This window comes from Streptopelia decaocto, assembly GCF_964273445.1.
Source record: "Streptopelia decaocto genome assembly, chromosome: 2".
Lineage (NCBI taxonomy): Eukaryota > Metazoa > Chordata > Aves > Columbiformes > Columbidae > Streptopelia > Streptopelia decaocto.
Window position 1 is genome coordinate 5,823,169 of NC_138655.1, and position 27,900 is coordinate 5,851,068.

The 27,900-nt window shown below is 44.0% G+C and overlaps 1 protein-coding gene across 1 annotated transcript in view; it reads left to right on the top strand.

Moving 5' to 3' along the window:
* Positions 1-266: 266 nt before the first annotated feature.
* Positions 267-27,900, top strand: part of KCNK9 (potassium two pore domain channel subfamily K member 9) — a gene marked incomplete at both ends in the record, with an annotated part of 86,635 nt that continues 59,001 nt past the window's right edge. The window contains one exon of the mRNA XM_082045531.1: positions 267-852. Coding sequence (XP_081901657.1) covers positions 267-852 — 586 coding nt within the window. The remainder of the gene's footprint in view (positions 853-27,900) is intronic.

Here is a 27,900-nt window from a genome sequence, read left to right on the forward strand (position 1 = left end):
GCCGCCGCCCGTCCCCCCCCGGCCCCGCCGCGCCGCCTGAAGAAACTTGGGACGGCGGCGGCCTCCGCCTCCTTGCCGCGCCCCGCCCGGGCTGCGGGGGACCCTTCCCCGCGGCGCCGCGCCAACTTCGCGGGGGGACCCGCCCGCCGCAGGACTCCGGGCCGGGTCCGCCGGGCCTTCGGCGGGGCGCCGCCCAGCGCCCCCTTCCCGCGGCGGGGACCCCCTGCCCCTGGCCTCGGTGCTGGGGAGGAGCGGGGGTGCCCTGGATGGCCCTGCGCACTGGGACGGCTTGGTTTGGGCAGGTCCTGCGCAGAGTTTCCCGGCTCCAGGGCACCTGGTCCCGGCGCTCCAGCAGCCTCCTGTGTCTCTCCTCCTCCCAGGAGCCCGAGCAGGCGGGCGGAGAGCGGCCGCCGCCGCAGCACAAGCTGCCCCGGAGCAGCGGCAGCGGCGGCGGCGGGCGCCGCCAGCCCCCCCGGCAGCTGCCCCCCTGCTGCGGCTGCTGCGGCCTGTCGGATCCCCGGGCGGCCAGGGGGGGACATGGTCCCCTCACTCGCCCCTTGCTGGCGGCCATGAAGAGGCAGAACGTGCGGACCCTGTCCCTCATCATCTGCACGTTCACCTACCTGCTGGTCGGGGCTGCCGTCTTTGATGCCCTGGAGTCCGACAACGAGATGCGGGAGGAGGAGAAACTCAAAGCCGAGGAGATCCGGCTGAAAGGAAAGTACAACATCACCAGCGAGGACTACCGGCAGCTGGAGTTGGTGATCATGCAGTCCGAGCCGCACCGGGCCGGCGTGCAGTGGAAATTCGCCGGCTCCTTCTACTTTGCGATCACGGTCATCACGACCATCGGTGAGTGTCTCGCTTCGGGGAGGCCCTCTGGAGCCAGGACCAGGGCTGGGGCAAGACCCCCCCTGTTTGGGAGGGGCAGGGGGGGCGTAGCATGCAAAGGGTTAAGTGCTGGATGAGTTTTTTGGCTTCCCTCCTGTGTTATGTAAGTCATCACTCTTCACAGGGCACTTGTTGGACTTGTTGGTGTCCCGCATCTCTTCCCCTGGAGATGGAGCCTGTGTCCCCTGGGTGGTTCTGGAGAGGAGTGGAGCTGGCCTGGTAGTGGGGTTGACACTGGCAAGGTGGGTGCCACCGAGCTGTGGCTTGGGTGGCAAGGTGGAGGGTCACTCTCTCCTGGGGTTCTCCTCAGGAAGCATGAGGCCCTGTTGCCATGCTTCTCCTTGCACCTTTGCTTAAGAGATATGGGGAAAACTTAGGCAAAAAGCAGTTGAATGAGGAAGAAAACAATGAGGGCATGGAAACTGGACCAGCTGCGGAAGAGCTTGGTGTGGCCAAGCGTGGCCCTGCTTTCACAAACTTTGTTTTGGTGTTGGCAAAGGCTGTGTTGGGGGCTCCCACAGCTGTGGTCTTGACACTGAGCCTCTCCTTGGCATTCTCAATGCGTTCCTGAAGTTTTTATTGCAGCCGGAGTGTCTGATGTGCCAACAGGTCACAGTCTGTGTCTCCTCTCTGTGGGCACATGGTCCGATGGGCAGAATGATGCCTGCTGTCACATCCATGCTGCCCAGCTTCCCAGACATGCCATTTCTCAGGACGGTCAAGGGACAGTCAGTGGACACAGCCACAGGCTGTCATCTTGTACTTCTCTGCTTCCCGCAGCTAAAGCGCAGTGTTTCGCCTAAAGTCGCTTCCCCTGTTTAAAAATAAACACCACAAGTGCATGCAGAACTGTGCCACAACTCTGGTTTTGGCTTGATGAGCAAGTTTGTTCTTCCTGGGTTTGTATTCAATCAGACGGATTTACTGAGGCAGTTGGTAACGTTCCTCTCCCAGCACTTGTAGATGTTACCCCCCTAACATCTGGGGAGATCTGAAAAGACCTGTCTAGCTCAGTGGCTGTTCGATAGTGCGTTATATTGAACAGGACATGAAAAACTATCTCTCTTATTAATACAGCAGGACCCGATCTTTTTACAGGTTAGGGCTTGTTACAAGAAATTTGCACATCGCCACCTGAAGACAGGGACAGTTTTCAGCTGTCCACTGCCCTTTGAGCAGTGTTTATTCATGTTTGTATTTGACTGCATTGAAGCTGGGGGAGTAAAAGATTTCCTTTGAATGACCATCTGACAGTATAAAGCCTGTTTTCCTTACAAAGATGAGATTTTTAGGGCATAATAACTTTTTTTGTCCTCTGTTACTAGACTTATATCTGTAAAATGCATATATGAATAGGCTATAGAATGTAAAGTAGAATGCAACTTTGGCTAATGACTGAGGTTTCCTGCTGTTCATTATGATGTCAGAACTCTCCTTTCTCCTTTGGTTGTCGATTTTCTCTTCCTCGATCTGTGTCTTATAATGTATTTGTGCTAAGTGAATAAATACGGGGCTGTTGTCCTCCTCTGGATTACAATAAGGCTTCTGTGCACACACCTGTGAATGCATGGTGCCCTATACTCCTGCCTGAGAGGTGGTTGCAATACTTTCTGCCTTCTTAAACTCAGTCAGTGACAGGTAGAAAGAGCTTTACAGTAGTTTGCTGTTTTGATCGTATTTTACCTGGAAACAAGTGCAACTTGCTTGGGAAGCTTTAGCATTTTCTCCTGCAAAGAGCTGGGATTTGTTTAGGAATCTCGGAGCACATCAGCGTGCAGAGGATAGCATGCATTTTTGTAGGCAGAGGTGCTTTGGGATGTCAGAATTGTTCAAATTTAAAATGTGTATAGCAATAGGGAACCACTGGGAGGAAGAGTGATAATAAAGAATGGTGCAGAAGAACAAATGATTGTTCATCTGGGAAACTCTGCTCCAGGAGGAGATGTGATCCGTCTTTCAAAAGTTTATTAATAGTTACTGTCTGGATCTTGCCAAATGCACTTCTATTTTGTGTGTCATCTCTTCAGTACTAAAGTAGATTTGTGGTGTTATCTGATCTACTGATAGCCTGTAAAAGTGAGTATGGAAGGTTTTTCTTTAATATCCCAAAATAATTTGGTTCACAGAGGGGGAAAAATGCCTTTCTGTGTTTAAGTTTTAAGGAAAATAAGAGAAAATTTCTTTATGTTTCTTGCACAAGGCAGTGATCTAAAATGTTCTTATTAACCTTTTATGGTGGTTCTTATTTTTCATTTGACTGTGTATATGCTGTCACACATATTTCCTTCTTCCTTTGACACCTTCCAGACAGACTCCAAGACGCACATGCAGTGGTGTACGCATTAGTGAATGTGCTGTAGTCAGTAGGTACTCCTGCAAAAGTGCATCTAACTAACCATCACAGGCTGATTTTGAAAACAGAGTGCATAAAATCCTTTGCTGCCTAATCTAGAGTGATACAACTGTCTCAACAGAACTTCTCTTCAGAGAAGCGCGACAGGAATCAGCGGTCCACAAAGTCCAGCAATATGCATATGATGGCAGACTAATTTATGTCTAACTTAATTGTTCCCCTTGATACTGCTGTGCTAGCGACGCGTCTGAAGCGATTACCTCTTCACCGTGTTGATTCGAACTGCTGTGGCTTTAATTTAATTGCAGCCGTTTATCGCTGGCGATGGACCATGAGCCAGCAGCGATCGGTAGCCTGGCGGGGGACGGTTCCGCAGGGCTGGGGCTGGTTCCGCGGCGCTACCGGGGGGCTCCGGGTGGGGAGGACGGTGGTGATGAAGGAACAGCTCCCGTGGTGCTGAAGGGACAGCTCCCGTGGTACTGAAGGGACAGGTCCCAGTGGTGCTGAACGGGATGATCCCGTGGTGCTGAACGGACAGCTCCCGCGGTGCTGAACGGGCAGCTCCCACCTCCCCGCTGCTGGCTCTGTCCTTTCCCCACCCCCGCCCTGTCCCGCAACCTCCGCGGCTTGTTGCTTATTGTAAAAACGTCCTTTGAAACCTTTTGGGACAGGAGGATGAGAAACCGAAAACCTCCTGTGACCGGCAAAGCGCTGAGATTGGGTCAACTCTCCCATTTCCTCTAACTGATGGCATTTGGGGTGGGAGGGGGTTGTTGCTCGCTTGTGAAGCTGAGCACTAAACAAAGAAGAGAGGGCTGATCAAGTCAATGCAAACTCTTTTTTTCACCTGTGAGACAACATTTTTTTCATTTCCTCAGGTGCAATGTTATTTTTATTTTATTTATTTATTTATTTATTTATTTTTAACTGACCCAACAACAACAAAATAACAGCAGGTGCTACAACATTCGGTGACTCTGCTCCTAAAACCCATTAGCAGAATAAAAATATCCTGCTTTCACGAAGTTTTGGTCATGTTTGAATTCTGTGAAAGTTTTTTAAGTGATCAAAAAGAACTAATCTGTTCTTGGCTCTCACCAGTTGCTGAGTTTACTTCAGGATTTTTCTCACTTCAGAGTTAGCTGGTATAATTTTCTATCTATTTCCAGTTACATAGCCAAAATGATGGCAGAGAGCGATTTAATCGAGTTCTCAATCCAGCTACATTTCTTTTATGAGATACACTGTAGAATACACTGCAGAGTTCATCAAGAGGCTGGATATGATGAATAAAACCACCAACTTTTGAAAACAAAATGTAATTCCTAGGATTCCTACTAAGTTTTAATGCCCTTTTCTACAGGTTTAGACTAGTGAGTAAGCTGCATCTATGTAAGCAGGTGTCAACACTGTCAAAATGTGTTATTGGTATGGATATCACTCCATCATTTAGGCCTTAAAGGGTGATAGTCATACTTGATTTAACACCACCAAGCTCTAGTAAACACTGAATATTTCTGGAGGCTTCTGCAGAATGTAAAGAACTGAAAGCTGTTTATGTCACCCTAAAATGAACTGAAACAACAAACAGATTGAGAATTTTTATTTATTTATTTTTTTTCCTGAGAAGTGACTGCAAGGGGACCAAAATTGAGACAGTGTGCACAGTGAATAGCTAGTCTCTTTTTCTAGTTTTTAGGCCTTTAACTTTCAAATCTACAAGCAGTGACTGAACTATCCTGGTGAACACGGACAAAATATTTTTCAAGAATGCGGTGCAATACCTGTAATGGTGAATGGAATATCCACCAGCTGTTTGGCTATTGAGTAGTTAAAAATTCAGGAACTGTCTGCATCCAGATGTGGAGATTGCATGCTTCTGGCAGATGTTGGCCTGACAGGGAATTTGAACCTACATTAATGAACTAAGCCAACAAATGCATATATCCATTTCGGGATAGCAGCAAAGTCTCCATATCCTTACTCTGCATCACTTTACCCTTCTATAAAATGGGTATAAAAATACGAAACTGGCAGTGTTGAGATGTCTCTAATGTGGGTTAGAAAAAGATGTAATTGTTTTCATGTGTAAATTATTTTGTTAGTATTGCTCTTTCTTTCAGATCAGCCTCTGGTGTTTTGAGTCTACTCTTGGGTTTTGATGGATGGTAGTATTTAGAAGCAGTCCATTGAAAAGCTTTGAGTAGGGTATCATGGCAGATGGACAGTTTGCAAATAAAAGAAAAGAAAGGAAGAAAACAAGACATGAAAAGGGAAAGATAGAGAATAAAGATACCAATGCTTTGGTCTATTAACTGCTGCATTCATGGCTTGCCAGGACCATGAAGGTCTTATCTCATATAAAAAAAAAACAAACAAGCATAGAGTAGGTTATAGCCAGTCTGTGATTAATAAACTCATGTGAAAATAGAGGACAAGATTTTTTGGTGGTATGAGTTCTTTTAGATGCGCTGAAATTAAGGATCTATTCATTCACATCATCTGAATCTTCAGTGGAGAGTGCTGGATGACCAGGACTTGTAATATCTGCTGGTGGTATCTCCCAGGCAAGGAGGAGGTCAGCTTCAGTGAGCCCCATGAAGATGAACTGTGTGTAGCATTTTGTTCCCCTGCATAATGAAAATATTCTGCAAGATCTTGTCACACTATATTCTTTGTCTCGTGGAGATTAAAAAAACCCAGACAAAACAGCATTCTGCTAACATAGAGGGGACTTTGTGGCTGCTTTACTCACATATTCATAGAAACAGTTACTGAGTTCCTGAAAACTGGTTTTGCAATGATACCTCACATTCCTGCCAGAGGCACATTAGCAAAAGCTTTTAAATAATCACTGATAAGCAAGACAAAAGTACAGCTCAGACTGATGCTGAACAGCAACTTCTCACTGTATGGCTTACTGGCAGCGCAAATGCAATATCCAGCAAGAGTCTGAAAGCAGTTTTGGGGAAGCATAGAGAAGACTCCAGCCACTCAGCAGATTTCTTTAGTGTAACCAAGCTTGAGAAATCAGTGTCTTGCAGTTTGAGTGCGCCTTGATTTCCTTCTAACTATTTGTAACTTCTTTTTTTAACTGAAGCAAGTGAGCTTTAGATGAGAAAACTCCAGCTGTTGGGCTGGTTGCATGCTGGAAGAGATTGCCTAAGGAGAATGTGGAATGTGGAATGTTTTAAAAAGAGTTTAGACAAAAATTTGTCAGGAATGGTTAAGTTATAGCTGCTTTTGCCTTTGGGGAGCAAGGTGGACTGGCTGATCTCTTGAAGCCTTATCAGCCGTATGTTCTGTGATTTTCTGAATCTTCCTTTTTCCACATCTTGAGCTCTGATAGTGTCAGCACAGAAATATCTGTTTGTCCACAGGGAAGGCTAGAAGTTAGAGGTGTCAGTGATTCTTTTGGGAGAGAAGTTAGCTGAAGAAGAAAATGATCCTGCTAATATGAGGACGGCAAGCAGAAATTTACAGAGCAGAACTGGGAGGTGTTCTAAGTGTAGAAGTTTAAATGTTAGCTATGGGCTCATGCCTGCTTCCGCTAAAAAGAGTAAAAACCCCCTCGATTTCTCTGGGAACAGCATCAGAACTGTAAAGCTTGATCTAAAGGAAAACTGATTAATGGAAGAGCTTGGCTTGTGGACACCATGGGCTTTCAAACAGACGATGCTGATCTGGCACAAAGCGAGGACCAGAGTGCTGTTGTCTCCCCTTGAAGGCAATCTGAGCTGAGGTCCTGAGTTCCTTCAGTGCCAGAGCATATTCCTTCATAGATCCTGAAAGCCATGCTTGTGGCTTCGAGGTGGAGTTACACAGCACTTTATATTCAGAATGCTGTACTGACATTAGGTGATTCATCTTCAACAACACCTCTGTGTAAAAATTATCATCAATTTAGAGACAAGAAAGTAAAATGACTTTCTGAAGATTCAGGTTGGGAACTATTTCTAATTGCCAAACAGCTCACTTCTCTCTCTTTCAGACCACATGCCATTAGTTTATAGCCAGATTAAACAGTGAAGATGAACCAAAGGCAGAGATCCATAATGAATTCAAGGTGATATTAGAAAACTCCTGCAACTTAGGTCTTCTGACATGCAATAACAGCAGAACCTGGAGCTTTATTGCAAGAAGGAGCATGCACAATTCTGGATTATTACTATGGGTCTTCTATCAAAGGCTCTTTAGGATTTTTAGGTATACGGTTTCTATGGATTTTTGCTAGAAATCCTTGACTGGATCTGGATAAAGGCCACATGAAATAGCCCTTTCCCTGGTAACAGATGCTAGCAAGGACGTTTGCTGGTGATGCAGAACTAATCAGGTAAGAGTCCTCACTGCCTCTGAGTTGAACTAAGAGGTTACTGTAGACTTGCAACAGATGTTTGCTCTGTGTAGAAGACCTATTCACCTCTTTTTGGCTTGTGGATATTTTTGGGTGAAGCCATGGACTACTTCCGAAATTTCACATAGGTAGATTGCTGTGACTCAAATTAATTTGAAATTGTCACCTTCTAAGGATTATAGTCCATGGAATCCACTGTCTTCAAGTTAAAATGTATGCATAGAGTCCTTTCCGCTGGTTACCTGTTCCCTACCACAAGTCTGTGACTTGATGAGCTACAACTAACATTGATATTGTTAGTTTCTTGGACTTAAGTGAGAAGGTGTATGGATCAGGGAATATTAGGGAAAAAAAACCCAACAGAAATTAAGGCCTGATCTAAAGTCTGTTGTAAATAATGGAGATAATATTTTGAGTAACGGTAGTTTTGAATCAGGCCATTATTTGACATGAGTCCTACAATGCAAGGAGCTATATTCTATAGCAAACCAACTCCTGGAAAATATTTGTAATAGCACTTTACAGATTTTTGGTTTTTAAATAATGAAGCAAACAGAGCTTGTGGAGTTAAAGCGTATATTGACTTTGGCATTTATACTGATTTTTATTTTTTTAATTGAAAGTGAAAGGCTGAACTACATGCTTACTGCATACTTTAAACTTTGAGCAAAGTGAAATCTTAAGGATGAACGATGATGCTTTATATTTAATTTATTTTTTTATGGTGTTTTTTTTTTTAAATTTTCCTTCCTTTCATTACTGCCAGACAGTTAACAGCCTCTTCTGATCCAGCCTCTTCTGATCCACTGACATGCCTTTTTTGTTTCTTTTTTATTTTTATTTTATTTTTTTTTTTAATTTTAAAGTGTATTGCACACTTTTCAGTTTTTGGGGAAGAATTCCTAAGGTTTTTTTTTAGGAGTTAAGTAACCATTTTTTTTTTTTTAATATCTGGCCAATTGCCACAAAATACTTCTGCAGTCATCGGTTGGTTAGAGGTTTCATTATCCTTTTTAACTGCTGTCATTATGGAGGTGATTAGAGCATGTCAGGGAAAGACTATCTCTATTAAGGACTGATGTATTTGTTGCTTATTAGGGTGATTAGGAGGGAATAGACTACATTGTCCTTTCAATTCCCTGGACCAGTAAGAGAGAAGAGCTCCAGGGAAAAGCAGGCAAGTAGTGAGGTTAAAAGGCATCTGATGGGAGGTTTATTGTCTCCTCGCTCTCCCGTGGCAGAAGAGGATCGCTCCCTTTGCCAGCTGCATGAGCCTTATCAGACGAGAAAATTTCACAGAGCTTTAGTGCACAGATTGGTGAATGAAACGTGCAGCAGCTCTCTCTAATTGTACAGAAGATTAGCTACAAGGAAATGTTCGTAGACTCCCAATTTAGGGATATTCTTGACATATTGAAGGGAAGGTAGAAGTAAAAGAGATCTACTCCCAAGACAATTGGCTCTGTCAGCAATTTCCAATGTGTGCTGCCATTATCTCATTATAGAAGTGTTGCGGGTGCAGATGGAATATTTTATTTCATCCACCCTCTTTTCTTTTGATGTCCTCTAGGGAGGATGTCCTCCTCCTATGTTTAAACCATCACAGACCATTGCTATGGGAACTGTATCAGAAATCAACCATTGTTACGAACCTGTGACCACACAGAGTTTTGAGTTGTCACTTTGCTGTATTTCACAACAATCTGGAACTTTTCAGGACCAGATGCAGCAGGAAAAGGTGTCAAATAACCCTTGTTTCAAAGGTTTAGGTCTCCGTTACTTGAACTAAGGAACAGTTGCTGTTAGATTAATACAATCACGGCATCATTTAGGTTGGAACAGATCTTTAGGATCATCAAGTCCAACTGTTAGCTGTTAACTGTTTGGGCTGTATGGTGAAGCAGTTCTGATTTCATTCAGGGAAAATAATGTTATTGCCACTAAAAATTTCAAAAATCTGCAGTTTGGTACTTATGTTAACTTTGCTCTAGAAGCTAGGAGACCTCCAATTAAATGAACTCCAGCAGCAGAAAGGGCATGAAACCCTGACCATAAGGCCCTGCATGCACACTGTGTTATAATAGAATCTTAGAATGGTTTGGATTGGAAGGGACCTTAAAGATCATCGAGTTCCAACCCTGCCATGGGCAGGGACACCATCCACTAGACCAGGTTGCTCAAAACCTCATCCAACCTGACTTTGAACACTTCCAGGTGTGGGGCATCCACAGCTTCTCTGGGCAGCCTGTTCCAGTGTCTCACTACCCTCATGGTGAAGAATTTCTTCCTTGTATCTGATCTAAATCTCCCCTCTTTCAGCTTAAATCCATTATTCCTTGTCCTATCACTACATGTCCTTGTAAAAAGCCCCCCTCTAGCTTTCTTGTAGGTCCCCTTTAGGTACGGGAAAGCTGCTCTAAGGTCTCCCTAGAGCCTTCTCTTCTCCAGGCTGAACAACGCCAACTCTCTCAGCCTGTCCTCATAGGAGAGGTGCTCTAGACCTCTGACCATCTTCCTGGCCCTCTCTGGACTTGCTCCAACAGGTCCATGTCCTTCTTATGTTGGGGCCCCCAGAGCCGGACGCAGCACTGCAGTTGGGGTCTCACATGAGCAGAGTAGAAGGGCAGAATCACTTCTCTCGACCTGCTGGTCATGCTTCTTTTGATGCAGCTCAGGATACAGTTGGCTTTCTGGGCTGCCAGCGCACGTTGCTGGGTCATCTTAAACTTCTCATCAACCAACACCTTCAAGTCCTTCTCCTCAGTGTTACTCTCAATCCATTCTCTGCCCAGCCCCTATTTGTGCTTGGGATTGCCCTGACCCATGTGCAAGGACCTTGCATTTGGCCTTGTTGAACTTCATGAGGTTACTGAGTCTGGAATGTCTGAAAATTGTTCATGAAATAAACATGATTGAACAGTACAGTTTTGCATTAGAGAAACACCTCATACCTGCACAGGCATCTTGAAGCCTCAATGCTCCCCCACTGTTTTTCTGGCCTCTGGGAACTTCTTGTGCTTCCAGAGGTAGACCAGGAGTTTTAGAATAGTTCCTTACAAGATAAAGCACATAGTATTTCCTGCTGAGGACTGGAAACAGTTGAAAGATGCCCTTTCAGCATTATTCAAGATTGTTACAGGGCTGTCATGAAAAATCTGGATTGCCCTAGACTACCAAAGAGGAAAAAAACATATTTTGAGATGTGGAAGTCTGGGGACTGTTTGGGGAGTGAGATTGTCTCCCAGTATTTGAAAGGATCTACCCACCATCACTCTGCTGCATCCTCCATAAAAGTCCCTGATCTATTGTTTGTTTGCTCCTGGACACCAAATATGATTTACTATTGCAGCCTGTTTTGCACTATTACTTACGTGTGTTAGAAATGAGATAAAGCTAATTCTGGGCAACTGATAGTTTAAACAGTCACACTGGATCCGTGCCATCAGAAGCACCTGGAAATCCCAGTGATTTGACCTGAATTCTTCAGCTCATCTTTTAACTGATATATTAAGAATTCAATGATCTTCTCAAACCCTCTCTTTCAGAGTTTCTCCCCTCCTTTGGTGTTTCACATGGGAATGAACATCCCAAGAAGAGGGAGGAAATGGTAATGTTCAGTCTGTACTGATGCCCTTTCAGCTTTTGCGTTCTTTTCTGGTATTTTTGTCTGACAAACAAATAAATGATCATCCAGTCTTTTGGCAGGAAAGGCTTAAGCTCATGATTTGCTCTTAAAACTCATCCTGCCTAGCAGTAAAAGGCCTGTTATTTAAAGGGCACTTTTCAAAACAATTAGGGCTTTAGTAGCAATGTGTTTTACTTAATGAGTGCAGTCTGCCAGTCAGAGGAAACAACATAAGCTGATACCTACTAATGTAGGCCAACAGAGGCAAATTAGCAGTGTTACAAGTCAGTTCATGAATGTACTGCACATCCAAGAGGTTTATTTTAATGTTTGAGAAGCACTAGATGTGATTCAGAATGGCTTCAATTTTGTTTTCTTCCCAAATATCCACCCCTAATTATATTTTCATTTAGAAGCCTTCGTACCACTCCTATGCTTGTGATATCTTAATCTGTATGGGTTGCATTCAGCTCTGGTTTGACTTGTTGGACAGGCACCAGAGATAATTTTTCATGAAGCCCCAGTCTTACTACATTGCCTGACGTTTGAAGTCAGTGTCCTTATGATATAGGCAGGTCAGCTGCTGGCATTTTGGTGCGATATAAATTTCTTTTTTAAAGGTTTCAAGAGGTTTTTCTTTCCTCAAGATGGGCCACAGTAAAGGCTGGCAGTACTGAAAAGGTAGATGCATGGGAAGGAAGCTTAGCTCTGAGAATCTAGTGATCGCTATCACAATGGAAGTTGCTGGTCCTTAAACATTTTTTCCTGCTTTGGATGACCAGTTGAAACCTGACTGCAAGTTGAAAATAATCCAGCGTGAGGGAGCTTTTCAAATCTGATCAAAACTATGCTCTGTTTCTAAAGAACTTGAGTGTGGCACAGTGAATAAGAAAAGCTGTTAAACAACAGCAAGGGAGTGTTAAGAGTGGACACAGAGCAAAAAAATCTTTCTAGCAATGATACTAGTGAAACACTGAAATACGTTGCCTGGGGAGGGTGTGGGATCTTCTTTGCTTGGTCTTGACTAACAGGACAGACAAGCATCTGTCAAGAATGACCCATGAATATTGTCCTGCCCTGCGGCAAGGTATGGACTAGTCTCCTCCTGCCTTATATCTAATGGTTCTGTACACACACAGGCTGTTTGAAGTTTGTCTTGGATCTTGCTTGGGATCTATGTAAGTTTATCTTGTCCTTTTTTTTTGCTGAAGGTTCCTGCTTCCCTGAGGGATTATCAGTGCCTCCCACAATTTTGTCTCCAGCTGAATACCTAGATAAGAATCAAACCTCTTCTCTAAGCAGCAACTGTTCACTGTCAGCAGCCTCACCAGTTTTTTATGGCTGCTGTTTGAACAGCTCTACCCGTGGCTGTTGCAAGGAAAAACAAACATGCTGCCTATCTTTAAAAAAGGGACAGGAGAGAACATGGGAACTTAATGCTCAGTCAACCCAAATTTGATACTCAGAAAGATATTTGACCAAGCTGTTAAATATTCAGAATGAAAATACCGAGGGGATAACAAGGGACAAGCTGGAAGAAACACATTTTTCTCTTGAGTAACTTGCGTTGGACTTCTGTGGGTTGCTGTTTTTTCAGTAGAGGAGCAGGTGTAGCTGATAGTGGAGGAGCAGTAGATCTTGACATTTATTATGTACGTAGCATTATAACAGCATCATAATTACAGTAGAAAAAACATAGACTGGGTTAAATTGCCACAGGTGGGTGCAAGGTCTGGATGTACACACACTGTGGGCTGGAGGTGGCTGCACTTACTACGTGTGTGAAAAGCACATACAGTGTGCAGGTGGCTGCAAATAGGGCAGAAAATACAAACCCAGTTGCCCCCTGCTAAATCTGCCATCAGATAATTTCACGAGAGGATATTTATCAGTAGTTTTCTGTCAAACTGGATGGGCATAACATGTGCAGTCTTACAAGGGTCTGTGTTGTGGTTGGTACTATTCAATGTTCCCATTAATGACGTGGCTGACAGAACAGAGAGTACACATATTAATTGTGAGAGGAGTGGCTAGCACTTTGGAGGGCAGGAGCAGAATACAAAGTTATTTTGACCAATTGGAGCAGTGGTCTGAAATCAATATGATGAAATTCAGTAAAGATGAATGTGAAGTATTACGTTGCAGAAGAGACATCAAATGCACATATAGAAAAATGGTGTGAACTGACTAGATGCAAGTAGTGCAGCATCATGCTGATAAAATAGATTGTAATCTGAATATGAGTCTCTGCTGTGAGATGTTCAAAACAGGCAAGTGTTGGATGTAAGTCACAGAAGGTATCTATTCTGTTTTGCTGGTATTGGTAAGGCTTCAGCTTGAAGACTGGGTCCAGTTTTGGATACACAGTGTTTTCTGACAGGAACAGAAAAATCAAAATACTAAGAAAAAACTTGACCTGTATTCAGCATGAAGTGGACAGAGGTTGTTTAGTCTGGAAAAGAAGTACATGAAGGGAGGAGTAAGAAGAGTCTTCACATATATGAAAGGTTGTAAAGAAGACAGTGATGAGTTTTTTCTGCATATCTACCCAAGGTTTATTTTTCAGCATGGCAGATGTAGATTCATTGTCAGTTGTGGAAACAGCTGCAACAAGATCTGCAGGGAACCTCCAGGGTGCCAGTCATAGAATAGTTATCTAGATGAGTTAAACAGTTGCCTGGCATGCATGGGCTTGGTATACTTCAGCCTGCCTCAGATCTGAAGGGACTAGGCCACTCATTGAGGTCCCTCCAAGACATGTTCCTAGGAGTGGGTGGTTGATAGCTGCAATACAGGACTGACTGATGAAATGAGTAATCCTTAAGTGATGGACTGAGCATCCCAAAACAGGTCAAACAGTTAGTTGAGGTTTCTCCCAGCCCTCAGCTTTTGGGATTATACACTCTATGGATGTTTCTGAGTACCATGCTAAATCTACAGCAACGTTTGCTGTCTGGTAGTGAACTTCATTATGATCAAGGCTGAATGTGCCTTGAAGAGAGCTGTTCTGCTAGAACGGGCATCAATGCTCATATTGCAGCCATTGCATATTTTGCATTTTGGGTAACAGATTGTGTCATGCTGAAACAAAGAGGTTTCTCCTCTTTCTCTAAATCCCATGCATACAAACCAGCAATTTCCATAACACAGACAATCATCCAATCATGCCTTTCTACTTTGGAGGAAGGAAATCTATCCCATAATACACCTGTGCAATATATGGTGATGGTGATTTCGTTGCTAACCCCCGCAGCAATCAGTTTATGCCCTCAAGCATGCGATTTGATTATCCTTGTCATTATCTTAGCTACAAATGTTATTAGCAGCCATAAAATTGTCCATTAAAGTGAGAAGAATTGCTTGCCTGCACCAAGGGGAGAACAGATAATTTACTACACAGATTTTAAGCCCAAATGCACTTTTTTCCAGAAGAACCCTCTAACCGTCTGTACAGCCTCCATTCTTGTGTTTCAAAACCTTCTTCGGCCTCCATGGGCTCCAAGTCTGTTGTCTTTATGCCATAACAGTGAGATAGATACGTGCTGTTCTTAAAATAACTCTGAGATCATGACCATATAGTTCTTCATGTTCCATGGCATGAATGAATTCTTCCCTGAATCTGGAAGGGTAGATGCCCAAACTTTGCTTGGGTTCCATAATTTCTAGACTAATTGGTTGGGGCTTCGCTTTACAGATGAACAATCCTGAATGCCTTGGGCTGACTTGGCACCCGTGGACTGATTGTACCTTACTGATTCAGTGTAGGATCAGTTGATCTTGTCTTAGCAGAGTCATTTTTAGAGGTTTTCTTGATACTGTGATACTAGGCTTTTATGAGAGGAAGAGATGATGTATCACAGGGGCCAGGAAAAGTTGCTGTGTCTGAGTGGGTGAGAGCCAGGGTAGTGTCTGAAGAAATTCTTTGTCTTCGCGAGGACTGGCTGATTCATTCCCTTCCCACCACCCTGTTAATTCTTGTTCATATATCAGTACACCATAAAGCTGCTTTTTTATTCCCACGTGGTATTGTGTTCCCATCCCCTTCTATCAACAGGGAGTGGGAGAGACCACCTACGTCTTTCCCAACAGACAAAAATGGTGGATCCTGACAGACTGGGACAGATTCTGATCACAGTTACTCTCTGTAAATCCCGTGGAACTTGGTTGTTTCAGTGTATTTGTTGACTTTAAACTGAGATGAATGTGTGCAGAATCTGGTCTGGAGAGCCTGTGTTTTGAAGGAAGCATCCCCTCCTACTCACCCAACAAATTCACACACTCACAATGTAGCATCAATATTAGCTCCTGTAGCAAATGGAAAATGTGGCAGTAGCCTGAAAGGAACAGAAAATGTTCTCAAACAAGGCTTAAAAAGTAAATAAACATCATATAACCAACAAAATCAATACAGTTCCGTATTAGCCATTACAGATATCTCTGTTTTTGTCTCCATCACACTGCACACATTTCAGTGCTGTGGAAAATGTATAACCCAGGGGACCTCACTTCAGAACCTGGAGATGGTATATTAAATGCAGGGTCTGGGACAGAAGGCCTGAAAGAGATTGATGTTAAATAACAGAAGACGTTTTTCCTTTCCACCTCCCGAAAGAGCTTTAACTGAACTAAAGAAGTGTAAATATGTATCCAAAATGGATATATATTCATGGGTGTTACAACGTTATTATTAGAAACAACTCCTCAAAAGCTCTTTTCTCCTGAGTCATCTCCACTGACTTAGAAAAATTATTTTGCAAGAAGAACTGTTAGGTTCAAGACATCCAAGAGGGGACAGCCTTTCAGCTCTCTGCATTCTAAAAGCTTTATATTCCTCAGCTCTTCTTCTGCTTGGAGGGAATCCTAGACACAGGAATGTTCTTATGCTGTCAAGTCAAGTGCTGATCTCTTCTCTCTGGTGACCTGAGGAGTGAGTAGGAAAATTTGCCAAGGGGAGGTTTAGGTTGGACATTAGGAAAAGGTTCTTCACCTAGAGGGTGCTGGACACTGAACAGGCTCCCCAGGGAGGTGTCACGGCCCCAAGCCTGACAGTGTTCAAGAAGAGACTGGACAATGCTTTCAGACACATGGTGTTAATTTTGGGGTTGTCCTATGCAGGGACAGGAGTTGGACTTGATGATCCTTGTGGGTCCCTTCCAACTCAGGACATTTTGTGATTCTATGAGTCTATGTCTCATGGCCTTCTTCCTTAACTCTTCATGTCTTTCAACACAATCAGCAATATTAAAACTGTTCTTTTAGGCTTCTCTATTGAACTTGTTCAAGCCAAGCTGCTCTTGCTACTGAGGGCATTTCCTCTTCTCTTCCTTTGAGAACCTGATGCCCCCCTTGACCCAGGAAGCAAGAGACATAACTGTGGACTAAGCAGGTGGCTGATGATCTTCCTAACAAGAAGACTGTGTCATCAGCTGTCTCAGTGGAAGTTTTGTTAGATTTAAAAGGAGGAACTACTCCCATGACCCAGGACTGTCCTTTGGTTGCTTGTCTAATACACGTAATATTGGGGGAACATCTCGTGTCTTTTGAATTGTGACTTTTGCTTCCATTCACAGTGCAGAGCTCTTTGCCAATGAGAGCCTGGCAAGTTTTCCTGCACAGCACATTGGTAGAGACTTCAAAGAAGAAGAAGAAGCTGGAAACATCTATTAGGACAAAACAGACCATTACCTGGAATCCTTCAATCAGGTGATTTGCTGAAACAGAAATGTCTTGCTTTGTTGGTCTTCAGTCTCCTGAAAAGGTGTGCATGCTCGCTGAGACTATTGGAGACCCCACAGGAGCTGTGCTTCACTGTGTTTGCTTTTCTATTAGAATGATAGTATTACCTGAAAGATAGATAGATAGACAGACAAATATATCACATTTTCTTTTGTATGTGACCTTTTAATGTGACACGCTCCAATGCTTTTGCAAGGGTCTGTAGGGCCCCTGAGAGGTCCAAAACCCTTCGATCTTGAAGGAGAGACAGAAGACTTTTGTCTCTCCTATGGCTTCTCCTTCACCTTCCAACAGCAGTGCTCAATGTCAGTCTTGCTACTCAGAGTGCCTGCAGCATGCACGAGACCTGGGTGCCTGGGTTTCTTGTCTCTTTAATGGCATTCTGCGAGCATGTGTTCAGAGAGGGACAGAAAGATCAAAGGCTGTGCAACTGCACTGTGCTTGATTTTGCTTACACCAATATGAATCGATTGACTTCACCAAGTTATGAGTGATTTACAGCTAGGGGAGAACGGATTCTGACCTAATGGCTCCAAAACAGGCTTTTCTTGGATGAGCAATGTAATTAAAGCACTGGAACAGACAGATTTTGTGACTCATCTGTGGGTCTGCAGTCTTTGCTTCTAGTAGGGTGTTCACTAATGTCACCACACTTTCATTTTCACCCGTGGGCTGATCTAATGACGGACCAACCTTTGCTTCAACAGAGCTCTCTATCCAGCTGCAAAGCATCCTCCGATCTTAATGTCACTGTATAAACTTGATTTACTGCAGAGCACACTAGGAAGGGACCAGCAAGCTCAGGGCCAGACACTGGGGTAGCGAAAAATTTCCACTTTCTTCATAGAATCGTAGAATAGTTTGTGTTGGAAGGGACCTTCAAGGGTCATCTAGTCCAATCCCCCTGCAATCACCAGGAACATCTTCACCCGGATCAAGTTGCTCAGAGCCCTGTCCATCCTGGCCTGGGATGTCTCCAGGGATGGGGCATCCACCACCTCTCTGGCCAACCTGGGCCAGTGTTGGAGTAAAGCAGAGGGTTAAAAGAAATAGAAGTGAGGCAGTGGCCAGGGAGAATGGATTGATGACCAGGTTCACTTACTAATTCCAAATATGTGTCTTAGCAAGGAGAAGAATGGTGGAGCATATGTGCCAATATCAGCCTGCTCTGTATATCCAGCTGGAAAGCAGTACGTGCATTTCGAAATCAGTAAAGCTCCTTTTCAGAGCTGCTTGGAGGTCTGAGGATGAAATATTTTTGTGAGATGATACCAATTCACTCAGAGTGCAAGGTATTAATTTGGGAAACTTTGCTGAGGCCATCGACTAAGTTTGCGGGCCTGATGGAGAGGTGGCGTCACTCAGGAGGTGGAGGTGGTCCAGCTTTGTCTGCTCATTATCCTTCAGTCCCAGTGCAACAGGAATTGGAGTCAGAGGCCAGCTGTTGCAGTTTGGCTGGTGGCAGTGACCATGACAATGCTTTCTCACCCTTCTTTCATTTCAGCTGAGCTTGAGCTGTGAGGCCTTTTCAACACCAGGGCTCTTGCAGTGGCAGACTGCAGTGGCCTTGCTTTGGTCTACTAAAGTAACAAGGAATGAGAAATTGCACAGGGGTTGGAAGATCTGGAGATCACCTAGTCCAACCCACCTGCTAAAGCAGGTTCACCTAGAGTAGATTGCACAGGAATGTGTCCAGGTGGGTTTGAATGTCTCCAGAGAAGAAGACTCTACAACCTCTCTGGGCAGCCTGGTCCAGGGCTCTGGGACCCGAAAGTAAAGTTTTTCCTCATATTCAGATGGAACCACCTGTGCTCCAGTCTGTGGCTGTTGCCCCTCATCCTGTCATTGGGCACCATTGAAAGGAGTCTGGTCCCATCTTCTTGACACTCACCCTTGAGATATTTATAAACATTGATTTCTGGTAAGGCTAGGGAGACAGTGATGCAGTGAACTGGAGTTCAGCATGAGATGGTAGAGGTGAGGCAGAAATACCACATCTGACCTCATTGAGGATTCCTCCCAAAAGACTGGGGACCATTGATGTGGGGAACCCAGTGGAGGTGCCTGCCTTACATGCAACCCTATCCTTTTTGCTTGTGTGTTATCTTCTGAATCCTTCAAGACACCAGTGTGCATCTGCTCCAAAATCACAACCAACTGCAGCTATACCCTTGCTAGGTTTAGACTTCCTAAGTGGGTTGCTGCTGGTGCGGTACTCGGCACAGATTGGAAGACCCACCTGGGAAGAAGGTGAACTGTTATGTGCCGAACTGTGTGCCTCACCACTTGGCAGTGACAACAGCACAGCTATATCTGCAATTGGATTTGATGTTGGTTTTCTTCTGATTTCCCACTCACTGAAACTTAGAGCCAGTCATGATGATTGGTCCTGTCCTTGGATTTAAGCCCTGATGCACCGGGCTCTGTACCAGCATGAAATTCAGGGTAATTTCAAAAAACAGTCTCTAGAAGACCACAGAACTAAAGCTCAATTTTCAAAAGTAGCTTTTGCACTTAGGAGGCTAGTTTCCAAGCCAAGTAAGCTGGTACCTGCCAAATAAGGGTTTAGAAAACAGGTTGGTTGGGGTGTGAAGTCATTGAAGAACATGTGAAAAATATGCCTTTCAGGACAGTTTAAAAATAAGGGGTACAGGTGCTGGTCCTTTGGTAATCCACCTCTTCAGCTACCTGTAACACAAACATCCCTTGGAAGATTTTCCTCTTCTCTTACTCCTGAGTGGGTAAGTCACCATGTGAAGTATTAAAGAAAGCTGCACTAGGTGCTGGTGTTCTTGTACATAGATGTTAAAACTACTTTTTCTGCATGTTGACTCATGAGGTAACAACTCCTGTTGATATTCACAGGAGATTGAATAATACCTGTAAAACAGAGGAGTAAGTCACTGCCTTGGAGAAATTTCTATTGCTTTGAAACAAGACACAAATGAATGCAACAAGTAATAAGATGGAAGGAGAAGAAATAATGTAAATAATAATAGCTATGTTCTGCTAATCTCTCTCAGTTGCCACCATCACTGACTAGCTGAAGAATTTATCCCAAGAAAGATACTGGCCTCGTGGGTTAGATCAGGACATCTTTTGTGTCCAAGATGATGTGAGAAACAATGCCTGGAGACATTTTTTGGAGAAGCCAAAAGACACTACTCACAGCTGGCACACATGGCATTGCAGATGGGGAAGTGGGTGATGAGAAACGAGAGCTGAGGGAGATGGAGCAGTGCTGTGTGGTCATGAAAAGCTTGTGGATGTGGAAAGAAGAGAAGTCAATAGAGAGGGAAGGATGAAGACCTTGAGGTACTGTGCTGCTCAGAATAGAAGTGTTGAAACTTGGTTTCCTTTGATGTTTTTTTCAAGACAGGTGAGGATATCTCACCTGAATGGTGTAGCCTGCAAGTACAGAACATCACAACTTCTGCACGTGCTGTTTAAGAACAGTTACATCTTGATCGACCTTCCCTGGGATGCCAGTGGGAATTGGACTTGGCCGAGGACATCGTTGTGCCTTGCATGGTTGTGAGGATCTGGACATGGGATGCACTGTCCTTTCTGAAAGAGTCTGAATCTATAGATTTTATTTTTTAAGCCTTCAGAGATAAACACTACTATACATTCCCAGGCTATTTGCACTGCACAGCTATCTGAAAGATGGTCTAATACAGCATCAGACATTCACACAGCTCACAAAGCTGCGACATAGGCAGGGTTCAAGCATCCCAGCGCTGTGTTGCCTGAACCTGCAGGTTTTGTGTGCTCTCTGCACTAGGTTTAGCATCCTAGTGTCAGCCTCGTTAGTAGAACAGCTCTTTTTAATGGTCTCTAACACTTTTCAGCAAACTTTGGGGTTACAACACTGGTGGGAGAGTTGTAAACCCTTCCCACTGTTCTGACCTGTGGTGGAGTAGAATACTGGACCTATGGCACTGAACCCAGGTTGCTGAACAATAATCTGCAATCCTAATCTGCCAAGCCCAGTTACTTTTTAAATGACTTCAGCTGGATTTGTGGACACCTTCCAGTTTTAGGTGTCTTGAAAACACCTCCAAGGAGGGAAGCTGCTGTGGCAAAGGTGTGGCAAATATGCTGATGCTTCTGTTTTTGCTCTGAAAAGTGGGGGCAGAGCTATGTAAGCCTTCCTGGAGCTGTTCTGTAGGTTAAACCACACCCAGGGAGTACTAAATATTGTCCTAATTACTTGTGTGACTGAAGAGAGCAAAATCACCTTGGGGAAAAAGGAACCGGCCAAATCCACTCTCCGGGCTGCATTGCCCCGAAGAAGAATTTTGATAGTGAGCAGCACAACTCCAAACTGCTCTGATGTTCAGCTGCCGTCCCCGTAATGCTGAGGCAGACGTGCCGCTTCTCCAGATTGTGTATTTTGATCACGTTTCAGTAGTGCTCTGAGTTAACATTTTTTTTCTCTTCTTCTACAGTGCCAGTCATTGCCTTTTCTTCATTTTAGTGATTAATTGCTCTAAATACTCCTGCTCCTGGGCTGCGGGAGTACGATTTCTGAGCTGTATTTCATTTGAACTTGCTATGCAAGTACAAGCAAACTTGGGGGAGTGCACACACCCACGTATTGCTAGGTAGAGATGGTTGCCAAAAGGACACCAAGTAAAAGAACAGTTAGTTCTTAAACAAGGGTATAATCTAATAAGCCAAAAAAGAGAAAATTACATACTGGAATTTTCAGTGCTTTCCCCCTCCCCCCAGTTTCAAAATTTACAGCTAGTACAACCCCTGACTAGAGCAGTGATTTAAATATATATAAGGCATCTGTGCTTCTAAGAAAAGGAAGTGTGTCTGTTTGGGGAGCTGTGTGGAATGAGTTGGTGGATCTCAGTCCAACTTCTGGCAGCCAGGTTTTCACATCACTCAAAGCCACCCCCTTGCCCAGCCCCCCTCCAGAGCTCCTGCCAAGCTCTTCAGCTTTTCCTTGTATGATGCCACCTGCCTTAGCACCTTCTGCAGAAACAGAGTGCTTCTCATTTTTGGTTGTGGTCCTGATACATAATGGTGCTGATATATAATGCTGGCCCATTAGCCCTGCATGCGGAGGGCAGGGTTGGCTGGCTTCTTGGTTTTTCCTTCCACCGGATGATCCTTTGCACATTGCTCCCCATGATCCCCATGTATTAGACACTTCCAGACATCCCAATGGCTGGTTTTGCCTGGCATGTGGCATCATCTTTTCAAGACAACATGGTGCTCTCTTGTGTTAGGACCATACCATGGGCAGGCATGCTGACATGCACCTCTCCTAGGTCAAGCGTACCAGATATATCAGGAGCATGGATGTTGTCTAGGATGTGGAAGGACAGCACTTCTTCACCTTTTCTACACTGTGGTTCTGTTTTGTTACAGGCAAAAAAGCTTCAGGACTTGAGGCAAATTTAGCAGCTCAGAAATAAAAGGTTATTTCGTGCTGCCTGGGGGTTACAATTTCCTCCTCAGCTCCTAGGTGGAAAATCCATGGCTTGCTTCTCCCCTCTTTCATCTGTTCTTAGAATGTCCATTGCCAGGACCCTCAATCTGGTCTTGTTTATGTGCTGCCTTCCAAACCTGACTGTGCGAGTTATTTCTTACAAAGCTGTCGCAATGCCTGGGTGTATTTAGCTGTTTAACGATCCTCTTGTGCCCCTTGAAAAGCACAACAGCCCTTTCTGATGAAAGCGGCACTCTGCAGGCTGAGTGCTTTTACCTTGACTCAAAAACTTGAAAGGAAATGTTAATTACTTTAGTGGTGTTATTGTTGAAAAAGGCACGCCAGGCAGACTAGCTCACAAAGATGAGTGACTCCTGGTGCTGATAAGTGCGAGTGCAATCTATGAGTCTGTGAGAAGTCAGTAGTGCCCAGAGCAAATTCAAAAGCGGAATGGAAATATCTCAGTGATTTTTGTCCTTTTGTCCGGCGGTGACAGAACTGGCTGGTATCTCAGGGGTGTGTTAACTCATGCGCTGCTTTGTCACAGGCTCAGGTCTTCTTCTGCATTGCTGCCTGTGCTGCTTTTCTCTGTGATGGCAAGTGGCCAGCTGGAATGGAAATGCAAAGGGGAGAGGGAAAAGAGACACTTTAGAGAATGCGTTAGTTACAGGAGTCACGAAGGACATGGGAAGAGCGTGTGCTTGCTCTTCCTCCAGAAGCAGAGCTATTGTGGGTAGAACAGCACAATCAAATTCAATATTAATTCAGTTGAAGGATTGATTGAAAAGGTGACACAGCTATCCAGGAGCCTGGGTGCAGAATGGTGGCATACAACCCCAGAAACGTGAGGATGTCCCAGCAAGTTCCCTTTCCCAGCTCCCATTTGCCGTAAAGACAAATCAACACGGCCTCGAAGTTGCTGGTGGTTTGAGATGTAGATCATGTGTCTTAATGTCTTGGGCTTGCTTGCTTTGGTGCTTAAGTGACCTAACCAATACTATTCTGATGCCTCTGCTGTTTGTTTGTTTGATTGTTTTTCCCCTTGACTTCTCGAGCTCTTCCAGTTACAGCAGTTGAGGTTTTCTATGTGTGCAGAACTACCACTCTCTTATCATCCCAACACCGAACACACTTTTAGGCATGCTCAGGATCACGGGTGGAGGTTACTTGGAGCAAGAGGAGGTAGGGAGTGAACACTTTCTACCTGTTCTGTTAGTACTGAGCCATTCTGTAGAAAAGAATCCAGCAAGAGAGTTTACATGGGAGGGAGCATGTGATGCACTAGCATGGTATTCAGATGAGGAGGAAATAATTGACTCTGTTTTTTGTTCCTTGCACTGATTCTGAAGTTTTTATCTGAATACAAAACTTTTAACAGTCATGACAGCCACATCTCCCAAGCCCCTGGGATGAGGTTTTGTATTTTACTCTGTGAACTTGACACATAAAGCATATGCATTGCTATACCTCTGTTGTGGGTGCCCAAGGACCTTACTGCTTCTCCCCTTAATTTGACTGTATCTCAGTTTCCTAAAAGTGAAGTAGGTACAACAGTGCCTCCATCTTCCCCTACACGTGCAGTCTACACTGAGAAATAATCCTTCCCTTTTCTTTTCCTACATTTATGCAGTGCATAATATGTAGATGCTTGGCTGGGGTTTTAAAAGCCCAGCTCCTATCCAGTGAACTAATGTGCTATTTCAATTTCTGTGTGCACCTGTTATTGTTCTCCAAATTCCTGGATTATTTTCTTCTTTTCTTCTACAAATTCACGCTTGTTCTCCCCAAAGAAGTTTTAATGTGCGTAGAGAATTAAGGTAGACAGCCTATAAAAATTCAGACACTTAAGAAAGAGCAGCAACCTAAATTATCATCTCAAGTTATTGCTGTACTGTGTTACTTCTTACCCTACAAAGTGCTGTGAGCTGCGAGGAAGCAGCTGGTTTGAAATAGTGGAGTTGATGGGTATCAGGTAGAATCAGAAATGCCCCATTGCACGCTATGTTGTCAGGGTGGTCTTCTGCATGAGAGCATGGTGGAAGCTCTCCTGTAGCAGAGAAATGCCTGCTGACTTACATGGCCACAAACCGGCTATAAATGGTATTTATTTAACAGTACCTCCAACTCATACTACAGAATACTCACATGGGATAGCTTGTAATCAGTTAAATATTAGTGCTGACTGGTGGATCAGGAAAAAACAGAACAAAAAGCATCCTAATAGGCAAATGGGAAAAGAAAGAAGTAGTATGTAAAGTGGGGAATAAACTTGCCTTAGTCAATCTTGGAAAAAAGGTAGCCTTGTGCTCTGCAGACTTCCAGGCAGCCAAATCATCCTCTACTTGTTTTCTTCTTGCTCTATAATTCACTGATAGACTCGCTTACTTTGCATTATTATTATTATTATTATTATTATTATTATTATTATTATTATTACTACTACTACTATTACTATTACTATTACTATTACTATTACTATTACTATTATTATTTACTATATTTCAAGCTGTTCCCCCATATTTACTCTCTTTTTGATCCTTAGCCCATGTTATGTCTTGTTGGTGGAATTTCACCCAGAGTCTGATGGTGAAGGGTTATATAGCATGCAGCAGTTATCTGTCAGGACTGTTGCTGAACAATGATGGCTATTAAGAAATGCCAATTAATGCTTGTTTGAACTATTCAATAACCTACAAAACTGGGCACTAGCCTGAGACATTCAGAACATTCCCAGAAAGACCCAGACTCCAGGCTTCACAGGCAACTATGAACATTTAATCCTAGCACAAGATAGTGTTTTTCCTGCCCTGTGATGTTTTATTCATGAGTAATGAAGACCACGGCAGAGTGGCAAAAGTGCTGTGGCAGAATGTGGCTGCTTGGGTTTAACACAACAGTTGTGATGGTGTTCGTGTGCATTTCCCCTGATTTTCAAATAGCTCTTTTTTTATTGGAATGGTCCTTCTTGTACTTGTCATTGCTTCAAACAGAGCAAGCATTCAAGAGGTGGATGGACTAAGTCTTATGGTAAAGTAGTGACTTAGCTGAGATTCGTGTTATCGCTCTGCTACTGGCTGTGTGAGATGCATAGAGAAGAAAAGGTCCAGGGGAGAGGTAAGGAAACACTTCTATTGGAAGCTTGAGGATGAGATGCCAGGGTTCAAATCCTTCCTGAATGGAGCTGTATCTCTCCAAGGATGGTGATTTTCAGCCTGAAATTCCATCCTGCTCCTAAGAATAATGCTGTATGCCAAAAAGTGATGTATTCACAAGCAGGGGAGCAATGACTGAATTGACACTTTTAATAAAAATGCAGGAAAATTACTGTATATTCAGTGTCTATCCTCACTGCTGCAAGGGAATCCAGCTGTGTGTCCAGCATCACTGGTGGTGATGTTGAGCACAATCCCAGTGCAATCAGTTCTGTTCCTAAAGTGAGTGGAGGGTTCTTTAATAAGTGTATACAAATGCAGTGGGAACCCCAGAAATGCATGTTGAGATCTGCATCCCTCCGTAAAATCTAAGCAGGCACAGAGGAAGAGGAAGGAGTGAACCTTTTGTTCAGCTCAAGTGATGGGCACAGGTCTGGCCTCACAAATTTGCTTAAGGTATGTGTTGTAGGCAGCAGACTGACTGTTCCCCACACTCTGGAAAAGTTGTTACTGCTGGACGGCCCCGGAGGGTAATCTGAATATCATAGAATCATAGAATAGTTTGGGTTGGAAGGGACCTTCAAAGCTCATCCAGTGCCATCCCTGCCATGAGCAGGGACATCTTCGACCAGATCAGGTTGCTCAGAGCCCCATCCAGCCTGGCCTGGGATGTCTCCAGGAATGGGGCATCCACTACCTCTCTGAGCAACCAGGGCTAGTATTTATATATATAATATCTGTCACAATATTATGGCTGCTTTTTCTGGCCACTTGTAAGCCAGGCAACTGTGAAAGGAGCCTAAGAAAACTGCATGGTACTTTAAAAGGAGTAGATGCAGTTACAGGGAACCTGGATGCTGGGAAGGCAGGTGGGACCTGATGGGCAGACAAGGGCTCCCACAGGATATCCCCTGGCCTGTTGAAGTAGGACCTTGGTTACAATGAACTTCAGGGAGCCTGGTATTGTGCTTCAGCCAATTTGAAGTAATCTAATGCACTTTCCAATATCCTGTGAGCAGGAATAATGTAACTGTAGTGCTTTTTCTTTTATCCCTGACATTCATCACAAAGACGAAAGCAATGATGTTGTGACTCAGCCAACCTGAACGAGCCTGACAGTTTGTCTCTCTGATGGGCTGGGGCTGGGTTATGATATGGAGTAATTTACCCTTAGTTGGCTTTCAAACACTAAGGACTTCAGAAATGTCCCTGGTGAGGTAGGAAGGAGGGCACTTAGCAAAAGCCAGTTCTTATCTAACTGGCAAACAAGAAGTTGTAAGAAGCTCCTTATGCGCGGTAGAAACGTAACATCGACACAAAGAAGACAGAGTTGGAAAAATGCCTCATTCCAAGAGTGTTTATCCTTGGTAAAGTGCTTCTATAAAAGGCATCTTGGGACTCCATGTTTATTCCCCCTCAATGACTTCTAGACTGGGTTTGCTTGATTTTTAAGTCAAAAGCTATGTTTTTTTTTCCTACTTCCAACTGTACAAACTCAGCTGGGTTCTGGAAATCAAACAGTGCTTTCTCCCTCACCACTGTTGCCTCCAGTAATCTCCTGCAATCAACACGTGGGAAAGAGCTTTATTGGCGATACGTGAGCCAGTTCAGACACAGGTTTATACCCCACTAAAGTGACCCCGTGGTGCTAAGAACAGTAAAAACCTGTCCCTCTAAACAACATAGAAAAACCTAATTTGGGGACATGCCACCTTGAGAAAGAAGGAGCTGCTTTTTACTTTGACATGGTGATAATTGTGGACTTCTAACTTTTTTTTTTTCCTGGTTCCCATATTCATATTTCAGTTCACTATGGTGAAAAGCTAATGCTGTTTTGTCTGTTTTGTGGTGAAGAGAAGAAAAGCACATGAATGCATGTATTTTCCCTCTTTTCAGAGGGTCATGTGGATTCCCCACTTGTACACTATAGAATCTGTAGGTTGGGTTGTGCTGTGTCCTGAAGGCAGCAGCTCAGAGAGTGATTCCCAAAGGGGAGCATGCAAAGGTGGCATCAGATTTCCAATTGAATCTTTGAGATTTTGGGTGGATGTCTGGGTCAGTTTGGGTCTTCAACAGTGTTATGGGAAGGGAAGCTGGAGAACAGCTTCTGTGAATTGTTTCTGATGCAGATCTAAGTCCATTCTGTGCTTCTCAGGGCTCTCGCTCCTCATTTAGCTCCCAATTTTGGTTCAGGTGAGCTCCTTACATAGAACCACAGAATGGCTTAGGTTGGAAGGTACCTCTGGTCATCAGCCCAAGTCTCAGCACAGTCCCAGTCCTGAGTTCAGAGCCTTGTCCAGTTCAATTTTAATCATCTCCAAGGCAGATTTTTGACCAGCTGGA